The sequence below is a fragment of the Ochotona princeps genome, chromosome 27 (genome assembly GCF_030435755.1).
Source record: "Ochotona princeps isolate mOchPri1 chromosome 27, mOchPri1.hap1, whole genome shotgun sequence".
Taxonomy (NCBI): Eukaryota; Metazoa; Chordata; class Mammalia; order Lagomorpha; family Ochotonidae; genus Ochotona; species Ochotona princeps.
The window spans coordinates 20038757-20051085 of record NC_080858.1 but is presented as its reverse complement, the minus strand read 5'-3'; the positions used below and the strand labels follow the sequence as shown (position 1 = coordinate 20051085).

Here is a 12329-nt window from a genome sequence, read left to right as displayed (position 1 = left end):
GACTGGAAGCCACATTGGCATCTGGAGAGGTTTGCAGGGTGGGGGTGGCAGTGGCAGAGCAGGAGTGGAGGGAGGATCCCAGGGCCAGCCAGAAAGAAGAAAGAGAGGGGCTAGACACACACTCAGGCTTTTGTGATGTCTGTCCTCTGGAGGACTGACCCTGGAAGTCACACCTACACTGACTTCAGAGCCTCCCAACAGACCCACCTCTTAGATGCCATAACTGGATGAAGTTGGAACATCTGTATGAATCTGGAAGCCATATTGGTGGGGGGATGGGAGCAACTGAATCTTCTTGAAAATAGAATAAACCAGTGTGGAGTGGTAGGGGAACCCCAAGCCCCCTCAGTCTCACAAAAGAACATTGACTCTGTCCCCACAGACACTGGACACCCAAGAAGTCACCCCCCTGTGTGGTCCAGCGGCATCTACACACCTGGGAGGTTGGCGGTAGGGGCAGGGTGGAAAGCCCATGTAAGGAGCTGGCTCGACTGTGGATGGTCTATGTCACTGGGCACTACCAATGGACATCTTGGACTGCCAGTGCATGCTCAGTGGGGTCAGGGACAGCTCTGCAGGAGGATCCTGGGATGACTGACAAAGACAATTAGCTCAATGTACCCGCACACAGCAAGTGTGTGCCAGAGAAAGCCACATTCCTCTAACCCACTGCATGCCCAGTGCGTGGGCCAACTCTGCTGATTTCCCAGTCACACACTTGCAACTGGCCCCTACTACCCTGTGGCTCACCACTCACCATGTTGTTTGTCTCATCCTCAGGGAAGTATACCGTGTGACGGAGAGCCTGCAGCGGGAGAAATCTGGACTCCTGAAGCAGCTGGATTTTCTAAGGTGCATGCCCAGGATGAGTTACCCTGGGAGCACAGCTCCGAAACCCCAGGGTGGAAGGGTTAATCTGAATGTGTCTTGCCATGCCAGTGTGATGGAAAAACATAGCAGCTGTGAGGGCACCCTCATCCTCCCCATTCCCCAGCGGTCAGACAGGGACTGCTAAGCGCCACCCACTGTATTACACTGTGTCCACTTGCCCCCATGTTCACCCACCCCCGGCCCATCCCTCCTCCTGGGGAAGTGCTACCACTTTCTTCTTTGACTCCTGCAGCACTGTGCCTAGTGCTTGAACCAGCACAGAGCCAGCCTCAATCAACTAAGTGTCTCATTGGTTTGAGACAGCTCCTCTTTCACCCTGCAGAACTCTCAGGGAAGAGGGGTAGTTGTGCATCCAGGAGTGAGCATAGAGAAAAAGGAAATAACAAAGCAACACAGTGTCTCACAAGGGAGCCAGAACAGAACACCCCTGCCTGGCAGATGCTTTGCGTTCATCCCTGTTCTGCTCTTGGCTGTGGGTTGAGTAAATGAATCCCAAGCACAGAGCCAAGAAAGGAACCTTCCTCAACCTTCTGAAACTACCCACGATGCATTTAAGACTCATGAGTCTGGAATGTGCCAGAGAAAGCCAACTTGTGTGGGTAGAAAATGGACTTCTCAAGTTCGCTTGAAAGGTGTTTTGTTTGTTTGTTTGTTTGTTTTTAAGACCTATTTATTTGAAAGAGAGAGAGATTGAGATATCTTCTGTTTGCTGGTTCATTTATCAAACAACTGTAATGGCTAGGCCAAGGCCGGAAGTCTGGAACTCCATCCAGGTCTCTCACATGGGTGGCAGGGACCCAAGTGCACAACCTGTCAATCTGTTGCCTCTCAAAGAGTGCATTAACACGGAGTACTCTGTATGGGATGCAGGTATCCCAAACAGCATCTGGACCACTAATCCAAAACCCACTCCAAGTTTTGACTTTTAAAGCACAAGTAACTGAATCACCTCTTACTTAACAACGAGGACTTTTGTTCTTGTTTTTGTGTAAAGCAAGGCCAGCATATGTCGGTGATGCTACCACACTGAAAAGGGCTTCCACCTGGACGCCCTCCAGCTCTACCCTACCCAGTGTGGGGTACAACTGGGGAGTTAGAAGAGGGTTCTTAGGTAGGTTTAATACATTGAACAGAAGGTATGTATGTCCCTGCAGTTTTTAGAAGAAAACAAGACCTGTGAGGGCATGAGTTTGGTGTGTTCTCTTTCCTTTTATACATAGAAAAATTAGTAATAATAACAGATCTAGAGGATGCCCAGAAGACAACAAGGAGGAATCACTCTACAACTCCATCTGAGTCTTTCAGATGGAGACCAGCAGCTGCACACACCCAGAGCCTCTCTGGAATTGTGTGGTGGCGGCCAGCTTGTGAAGGTTAACATGTGGCTGGGAAAGCTGCAATGGCAGAGTTTTCTTGCCCAGTGAGCTCATCAAGGATCGCGGGAGAGAAGGAATGCAGGGTGGTGGGTGGGAGTAGTAAGGTAGGGAGAGCAGTGAGAATGTGGGGGTCAGGACAGAGCAGTGGACAGCAGGTGGTCCAACAGGACACCAGCTGGGCTGTGACAAGTGAGGAAGGCTGCTACCACCATGCACATGGGGACAGAGCATGGCATCTCAGGGCAAATTGGAGTTAGATAGGGTCATGTACTGGTTGATTGCTGGTTCAGGTTCAAGATCCAGCATTGCCCTCACTGGCCACTGGCAAACCCAATGGAAGCCTTCAGGTTCCCTTGTCCAGCTGCCAGGCTTCCTATGAGCTTCCGAGGCTGTATCTGAGTTGAGAATCACAACGGGGTTGTGAAGGACCCTGATAGCAGGTCCACATAAAGAAGACAGCCTTTGGTTAAATGCTGATGCTTCTTTGTGGAGACAGCCACACGACATAGGAAACAACGTGGGAAAGACGGGATCACTCAGTCTCCCCAAGTCCTCATGCAGGTGCAAGCTACCAACCTCACACGCATATGTACACACACACACATCCAGTACACAATGCCAATTCCCCGAGGTAGGCCCTTTTTGTTTGGTTCATTGGTGTGAGTGTGATAGAATAGTGCCTGGCATGTAGAAGGTACACAGAGGACATCTGAGTGAGTGAATGCATGTGTGAATCACTCTGAGTGGTTGAGAGTTCAATGACAGACTCACAGAGGGAGTGCCCCCTGGTGATAGGAGAGACCAGGAGTCATTCTGAAGGACCACAGACACAGGAACATTTTGTCTCCCTGCCTCTTACTGACACACAAGCTATCACCTCCGTTTAACTATGCCCCACATCCCTGCAGACAGATCCTACACAGGTCCTGGGTCTCCCACATTCTACCTTCCCTCATACCCATCTGATCACCCAGTTGGCTGCTATTGCAGCTGTCCACCATAAGCTCCAGATTTTAACAGATTCTCTTGTACTGCCCACAGGGAAAGAAACAAGCACCTTCGAGATGAACGGGACATGCATTTCCAGGTAATTGACTGACATTTGCTACGTTGGTGGAAGTATTACGAAATAAGGGCTGGGGGCCAGGGTAGCCAGATCTGTGTTTGGGCTGGCCCAAGGACATTCTGCCACCTGGGATGCGTCCGACGATTCCTGTGGGGGCCTGAGGTGAAGAATGTGCAGGATAGCTTCCAGGGTATAGTTGATTTCCCAGGAAGTTGTGCAGCTTTCTTGTGTCCCAGTAGAACTAAAGCATTTTTTCAATGCAAAAATGCTAATTCTACCTATGAGATGGTACTGATGAAATATATCAACATAGGTTTCATCTTTGTTAAAAATCTCTCATGGTGAAAAATCTACACTTTTATATACTGTGCTTGGCCAAATCAAAGATGTGAATTTCACCATTTACATTGCTCATTTCGTATGCAATTTTCTTTTAGACCTGAGCAGCAGGACCACACGCTTGCCCAACTAACGCACACTGCTGTGTTTAATCAGAGGTTTTCGCTGTGGGGCACATGCCATAACATCTAGGATTTTGATCTCCCCTTCTCATTCTCCCCTTTAGACCAGAGACTGGGGGCAGGATTGATAAGTACAACTTCTGTAACCATCAGGATTATCAGGCATTGGACCACATGTAAGCCCTGTAGGACAAGGACCCCTAATTGTCACATGAAGAAAAGGAATCCCTATCCTCCCACCTGCGCATTATAAGGACCTTTTGAGAAAGATTTTTAGAAAGAGGGTTTGAGGACTGGTATTGTGACCCAGCAAATTAAGCCTCCTCCTGCAGCGTCAACATCCCCTATGGATACTGTTTCAAGTCCCAGGTGTTACACTCCCATTCCAGCTCCCTGTTTGTGTGCCTGGGAAAGCAGCCAAAGATGTCCCAAGAACTCAGGCCCCCGTCTCCATGAGGGACACCCAGAAAAAGCCCCTGGCCTCTGCCTAGTCCAGTCCTGGCCATTAGAATTTTGGGGGGAGTGAATCAACAGGTGGAAAATCTCTCTCTCTCTCTCCCTCTCTTTGTCTGCTTCCCCTTCACTCTCTCTGTGTAAATGTGACTTCCAATTAAAATACATGACTCTTAAAAAAAAAAGAAAAGAAAAAGAGGGTTTTTTGTACCAGATCTTTAGCTGAACAACCACTGAAGTAGGAACCATAGAAGGAAGTAGGAACCCTCCATTAGTCCCAACATGGTTTATCACTACAAATCCTTGTGGGATCTTGTTCTGTCACCATGCCTGTGATACCACCAACTGGCAGCACATGTTGTGACCACCACCTGTGTGTGCTATTAGAGTGAGCCTGCAGCCTGCCCATGCATGCTTGATGATGAAAACGGTCACCACAGTTTTAGAAGTAGCACTGAATTTATTTTAGTTCTGCCAACCCCATGGCTTCCCTTCACTTCCTTCCCCTTTCATTTGCCAAACTCCTTCTGCAATGGAAGGAGGGGAGTGGAATTATGAATGCCAATCAGGGAGCTCAGATCACCTCCACACTGAGTAATAATTAGAGATTCCTGCAGAGGCAATGCAGGGCCCCACAAACAAGTCATCTCCTTTTCCCCTCGTTCAAGATCATTGGGAACCTGGGGAGGGCTGGTTAATGAGAGATTTTTTTCCTATGATCCATTTTCTGCCCTGTTCTCCCTGGAAGATATCAGTGAGGAAGCATCTCTAAGGGGCTTGGGAGCACCTGCTCTGCCCAGCTTCCCTGCTACTGATGTTGAAGCGATATTTCTGTACCCAGTCTGATGGACCTTACCCTAGCTCGGAAGCCTTGGACTGGATGTTGAGTTAATTCAGCTTCCGGGTTGCTATTTTTTCAAAGTCCCTGGGATTTTGAAGATAAGTGGTGAGAGACACAGAGAAGAGTCAGCATTAAAGATGCAACAAAAGCTTTTAGACTGTTAAATATTCTTCTTAGGCATTTAACCTTAATCTCTTCTTCTTTGCCCTCCAGCAAATTCTCATTGCTCCCCCATGTTGGCTCGTGTGGCCAGCAGGTGCTATCTTGACTGTTCGTTTGATTAGCTTGCTAGGAAGGAGATGAGGGATGCTGATAAGGGATGTCGGTCAAAGGACCCAGTGAGCAGATGCTACCAGGGAGGTCAGGAGACCAAGTGGCTTCAGAGTTTTGTGAGAACTTGACCTGTGAGGCAAGGTTGGGAGGCAGGAGTGGCCATGAGCCCTTTTCTGTTCAAACACTGGGGTGAATCAGCAGACTCATATCTCAAGGACTTCTGTATTTCTACAGAAAGACAAAGCAGCCAAGGCAAACGCAGCTGCTTCCAAGGCAAGCTGGAAGCAGAGATCCGGATCTGTGATAGGCAAATACCTAGATGGCAGAGGGCGTCTCGGAAGGTAAGTCACCACCCCGTTGTTCTTCCATTTAGATATCTCTCACACCGCATGGGATCTGGCTCTGAGTATAGAGTTCTGCCCGTCCAGGAACGCCCTTGAGATATGGCCTTGGATGGGAGGGCTGAGGTTAGCTCCTGTCTACTCCCCTTGATCCTTGGACGACATACTCTGCCCACTCCCAATGAGAAGGGGACTGTGCAGTGCATCCCCTAGGACAGGCTACTGGCTTCTGAGGTCTCTTGGCCATAGTGTGTGCCTGCAGAGAGGGACAAAAGGGAAAGAGGAGATGAGTCAGAGGAGGGAGAGATGGAGGATGTGCCTGGAAGAGGCTCGGCATGGGTTGAGCAGAGTGCACATGGGTTTTCACGAGTGGGACTCTGTTGGCTAGGAAGGACCAGCTACATATCCCATGGAATCTCCAGTAGTTGGATCCCAATAGTTACAGACAAGATTAGGGTCTGGGCTTGCCAGGTCATTTCAGAGGTTCACACTCAGCTCACTGAAAGATGACGTGCTTTCTTGCTGCTGGATAGCATGACTGAGTGAGGGCTCAAGATTCACTCATCATTCATTCAAAAACATAAGCCAGGGCTGGCATCATGTCACAATAATCTAAGCTTCTACCTGCCATGCCAGCATCCGACAGGGGACCTGGTTCATGTCCTTGGTGCATCACTTCCAATCCAGCTCCCTGCTAATGACTTGAGAAAGCATTGAAGGATGACACAAGTCCTTGGACTCCTGCATGCATGTGGGAGACTAGGAGTAGGCTCCTGGCTCCTAGCTTCAGATCAGCATAGCTCTGGCCATTGCAGTCATTTGGGGAGTGAACCAGCAGATAGAAGGTCTCTGTCTCTTTATCCCTTCTTCTCTCTGTAAATCTGTCTTTCAAATGAAAGTAAATACTTTAAACACACATACAGACATAAATCAATCCCCTACTCCTACTTTTTTTCAGTGTGACCTCTGTGCAAACAGGAAGTGAGGCAGCCAGACCCTAGATGTCAGACTTGGGGAGAAAAATGCCTACCCTTGATCCTGTAGGATCTCAAGCATAAAGTAAGATCTGCAAAGGCAAAAGTGACTCAGCTCATCAGGCAAATTTTGGAGCCTGATCATCATGAACTCGTCCTCTAACTAGCTGAATAATGAGATACCGTTTGGGAGCCAAATTTCCGCAGTGTTTGGCCTGTTGGTTCCTGCAAAGTGAATGTACTCACTGATTGACTCCACAAGTACTCGCTGATTACCTATTCTGTATGAGACATTCTTTGGGGCTCAGTGAGCCTCCTGAGACAAAGCAGATGTGGGGTCCCTGCCATCAGTACCCATTGTTGAATGCTCACTTAATACGCCTTTGTTGAGCGTTTACGGTGTGTGAGGTCCAGTGCTGTGTGCTGGTACATGCCATGATGAGCAGAGCATGTGCAATTACGGTGGAGGAAAAGAAATAGACAATAATCAAGTCAGCCACACTTTTGAACCCTTGGGTTCTAATAGAGACTTTGGAGAGAGTAGCTGTTCTTTCTACTGTTGGCATACAGCCTTTGGTGACAAACTGAAAAACACTTTGTTGTGCTAAGTTGAAGGTATTACAGAAGGTCAATAGGGCTTGAAAATTCACCATAGAAAGAGTTTTGTTTTTGGCAAAAATGCTTCATTTTAGGGCTTAAGTGGCTCTTTCTTTCCTTCTTTCGTTTCACTGCAAACCTGCTGTGGGTGAAGATGCTTGCTCACATGCACATACTGATACCAACTCTTGCGTGTGTATTCAAAGAGGAAGTGGATAGAAGTGCTAATTGTTTTCTTCTGAAATATTTAATTGGCAGGTAGCGATGGCATTGGGGGAGACAGGAAGAGACCGAGGGAAGAGAGAGAGGGAAGAAGGGAGAGAAACAGAAACAGAATCTTCCATTCACTGCTTCCCTCCCCAAAAGACCACAACAGCTAGAACTCAGCTAGGCTGAAGCTAAGAGCCAGGAGCTCCATCTGCGTCTCTCACTTGCATGACAAGGTCCTAAGTACTTGGACCATCTTTCACCGCTTTCCCAGGCACATGAACAGAGTTAGCCTGGAATCAGAGCAGCTAGGACTTGAATCAGTGGTCTCACACAGAATGTCAATGTCTCAAGCAGCACCTTAGCGTGCTGCATCGCAACACTGGCCCCACTAATTGTGCCCTGAAGCACATAAGCAGTTAAGAGACTTGATGGAATCTGTAGGAAGCTTGTCAGAAAGAAGACATTTAGCTTTTATTAAAAACTAGGATTTTGTAAGTGAAAGCTATTTGAATGGCTACCAGTGCTGCGTTTCGTGTCAAGGAATCCAAACTAATTGATTGTTTTTGTAAGCAAGAATTATATCTTAATTTACTGATCAGAATTATAATTAACTTTAGTGTGGTGAGACTCATGTTTTCTTTTTTTTTTCCTTAAGATTTATTTAATTTTATTGGAAAGGCAAATTTACAAAGAGAAGGCGAGACAAAGAAACATCTTCCATCTGCTGATTCACTGCCCAAATGGTTACAATAGCCAGAGCTGAGCCAATCTAAAGCCAGGTGCTTCCTCCAGGTCTCTCACATGGGTGCAGGGTCCCAAGGTTTTGAGCCATCGTCTACTGCTTTCCCAGGCCATAGGCAGGGAGCTGGAAGGGAAGCGGGGCTGCCAGGACACGAACTGGTGCCCATATGGGATACTGGCAGTTGGAGGTGGAGGACAAGCCAGTTGAGCCAAAGCGCCAGCCCTGAGACTCATATTTTCTTTGTCCTTCTTAACAGCAGTCTTTAGGAGCGGTAAATATGATCAGCCGAAAACAAAGGAAAGATTGCACCTCTGGTCGGCCTACCGCATCCTCCACTTGGTTCTTTCAGCTCTCTGCTTCATGCCCAGTCCACTTTCTTTTCTCACTCATGTATGTCTCTGCTGTGGACTTGAGATCCTCCCGGTGATGGCTGACCAAGACTTGCGAGGAATTGCAAGCTCAGAAGGGCCTGTGTGAGGTCTTTGTTCTTGGAACCTTCTGCATATCCAACCAGTGCATAGGCCCTACCTCCAATGGCCCCTTTGCTTCCACCTGCGACTGCTTCTCCCTGCCCTTGGTGCACAGGTGTACACGAGCTTCTAAGCCTCCTCACTACCAACTCACCGTGACTTCCTGAAACACGGAGAAGGGGAAGGAGATGCATCCCCTGGCTTCTGTCTGTCTACCTGCCTGTTCATTCTGAAGGGGAAGTGGAGCCCACTGACAGCCCTGAGACTTCCTGAAGGGGAGTGGCAGAGTACAGCTCACACTGCAGGCAGCTGCTCTATCTGCTTTCATCATGCCTTGCTCTGAACGGGCAGGGCAGACAGGAAGGAAGCTGGAGGACCCACAGTTAGTTAGCGCCAGCCCTGGGAGCAGGCCAGAAGTCCTTATAATGTTGCTGCAGGTGCTGCCCTGCAGTGTCTGTGTAGTCCCGCTCTTATGTGTGTGTGTGATTCTTGCTTTAGTCTCCACTCAGTGGAACATTCCAAAAGGACAGGGACTGCATCCATGACATCGTTGATGATACCTGATAAGCATCACTACTGTCCCTTTCACCGTCATCACCAGCAGGCATCACGTAGGACAAGTTAAGCTGTTGGATGGAGGAGCTGAAGGTAGTGGGCTCTCAGCTGTGTATCTGTCCTCCTGTTGATGTGTAATGCAATGCCCACCCCACACTGCTCTCTTCCGCACCCCACAGCCAGTCAGAGGAGGAGGAAGATGTGTTTGGCATTGCCAGGAGGAGAAGCTCCCTGGGTCTGAGTGTGTACCCTCTCATGGAAGAAGAACCAGGACCAGGTGATCCAGGGACCGGATGCCCCAGGCGGCTCCGCAGAATCATCTCCATTGAAGAAGACCATGTGCCCCAGCTCCTGGAGGCGGGCTTTGAGCAGCCCCTCCGCCAGTGCCCAGAGGAAGAGCAGGAGGAGGAAGGCTCGCCCCAGGATGGGGAAGGCCAAGCCCAGCAGGCCTCCCCCTTGGAGGTCACCCCCATGTCTCCCCGGGGACAGCCTGTTGGAAAAGAAGCCCTCTCCAAGGTAAGGGCATATCCGACATTGCCTGGCAGACAACACTTGTGTGATCTGCCCCTTGTCATCACCAAGGAGGTGGAATGTGGCAGGTGCTAGGATACTGAGTATTTATGGCTTTCGCATACTGTCTTCCACGCACTTCTCTGAGCATCCTGGCTCCTGGCTTTGGATTGGCTCAGCTCTGGCTCTTGCAGCTACTTGGGGAGTGAGTGAACCAGCAGATGGAAGATCTTTTTCTGTCTCTCTTTCTCTCTGTATATCTGCCAGTCTAATAAAAATAAATAAATTATAAAAGTTGTTGCTTTGGGGACCAGTCTTGTGGCGGTTTAAGTCATCTCCTGCAACACTAACTTCCCATAAAAGCACTGGTTCGTGTCCAAGCTGCTCCACTTCCAATCCAGCTCCCTGCTAATGCATCTGGAAGAGCAGTGGAGGATGCTCCAAGTGCTTTGGGCCCTGTTACCCTTGTGGGTGGCACAAATGGAATTACAGTCTCCTGGCTGCAACTTGGCCCAGCCCGAGCTGCTGTGCCCACATTGGGAGTAATTCAAAGGATGGAGGCTCTCTCTGTCTCTCCCCTTCTCTCTCTCTGTAGTTCTGCCTTCTATATTCATAAATCTATATTTTAAAAAACTATTGCTTCTGTTTATTTGAAATGTAGACAGATCCAGAAAGCAATTTCATCTACTGGCTCACTCTAGTGTCCACAACTGGTAGTCCACAAACTGAGCCATGGAGCCAGGATTCAGTCTGGGTCTCTCATGTAGATGTCAGGCACTCAACCTCCAGGGCCATCACCTGCATATATATATATGCATATATATCTCAGGGAAGGGGTCAGTTGGTGACACATCTCAGGGTCACCAGGACCCTTTCCCTGTCTCCTGGGTTTTGCATTTCCCACCCCATAAACAGATTGATGAGGTACCAAGTTTGAGTCCCAAGCAAATGACAATTAAATGTACAGGGACAAGAAATCGACAGAATGTGCCATGCATGGTTAGAGGAAGTGGGCTGGGAGGGGTAGTTTTTGAATGTGGGTTGTGTGTGTGGTTATTTTTTTTTTTCTTTAATTTTGAGTCCTGTGCTTGACCTTGAATTCCCTTCAAGAACTGCGCGGCACTGATTTTTCCCAGAAAAGCCTGTTCATGACTTTTCTCTGAGATTCAACGTTGCTAATAACAGCCACTCTATTGTAATATTTGCGCTAAGAGAGGAGCTAATTCCACCAAATCCACTTTGTAAATAGATTCCAAAGCCATCTCATCAGACTTGCTCAAGCTGAGCTGGGCCAGGAGGCAGGGTGCAAGGGAGGAAGCACACCTCTCGGGGGAAAAACCCATGTGCCCTCAGACAGCTCTACTCTCTGCTTGCCCTGGAGCATCCTCCCGAGCAGGTGGATGACACCCCGTGGCTGACCCTGGGGTGTTCTGTGCTGGGACGGGGCAGTCCAGGTCTCTAGCTATGGAGTGGAGACTGCCCACTCAGTTGCCCCAGGCAGGTGTTCTTGCTGAGTTGAGAGCTGATTAGATTTTGGGGTCAGGGCAAGGGAGGTGCCAGTGTATGGTGGGGCAGGGGATGCGGTGAGAGTGTCCCTTTTGGGTCCAGGTATTGGGGGATAGGACAGAAGTCAGAGTCATCCTATCTGGGGGTGTGTACTTAAAGCCTTCTCTTTCTTGGTCTGCTGCTGGTCCGGAGGTGAGGACCAGTGTGGGAATAAGAGGATGGTGGAGTATGGACCAAGCAAGGGTAGCAGCCAAAGCCAGCCATTGACCAGACCACATGCTGCCCACTCACAGGAGGAACGCTGCCCCTCCACACCAGATCGGCTCTTCAAGATTGTGTTTGTAGGCAACTCGGCCGTGGGCAAGACATCCTTCCTGAGGAGGTTCTGTGAGGACTGCTTCTGCCCAGGCATGGTGGCCACTGTGGGTGAGTCGTTGCCCCCAAGCTGGGCCTGGGACTGTGGTGAGGAGGGGGCTGGGGAGAGGACTCATGGGGATGGGTTTCTACTTTGTTCAGCAGCAAGGTCTACATGTGATGGAGCTCTGGAGTGCTTCCCAACTCCAGCTCCGGATTTGTGCAGCCCCCTTGTGGCCACCCTGCACTTCCATTTCTTTCTCCCCACTCCTTCCCACCTTCAGCAGAACCCAGCTCCCCCAGAACTGACCATGATGCATTCTGGGGCCCACACCCCACACCTCACCTGCCTCCCTAGTGGGTTACTGCTGCCCAACTTTACCCTCCCCTGTGCATGTGTGTGTGTGCACGTGTGTGTGTGTGTGCACGCACATACAACACAGGGGTGGGGTGGAAGAGTGCTCTGGACAAACTTGACCCATTCTCCTTCCAAGGGCTGTTGGGTGGCAGCTGGGTGAGTGTCAGAAGCCCATCTACCTCAGCAGTTAAGGAGTGGCCATGGCTGATGGTGCCCCATGCTACACTGAAGTAGACTTGTACTCCCGCTGCCTGCAGGTGCACATTGCACTGGGATGAGGAGCAGCAACACACAGTGGCACATGGGCCTTTTAGCTTCCAGCAGGTTGAATCACCCAATAAGAGATAAACA

At 49.5% G+C, this 12329-nt stretch overlaps 1 protein-coding gene across 1 annotated transcript in view; it reads left to right on the top strand.

Moving 5' to 3' along the window:
- CRACR2A (calcium release activated channel regulator 2A) overlaps nucleotides 1-12329 on the top strand; it is an 88179-nt gene that overhangs the window by 60879 nt on the left and 14971 nt on the right. The window contains exons 9-13 of the mRNA XM_058655856.1: nucleotides 781-852; nucleotides 3309-3354; nucleotides 5596-5702; nucleotides 9430-9766; nucleotides 11560-11692. Coding sequence (XP_058511839.1) covers nucleotides 781-852; nucleotides 3309-3354; nucleotides 5596-5702; nucleotides 9430-9766; nucleotides 11560-11692 — 695 coding nt within the window. The remainder of the gene's footprint in view (nucleotides 1-780; nucleotides 853-3308; nucleotides 3355-5595; nucleotides 5703-9429; nucleotides 9767-11559; nucleotides 11693-12329) is intronic.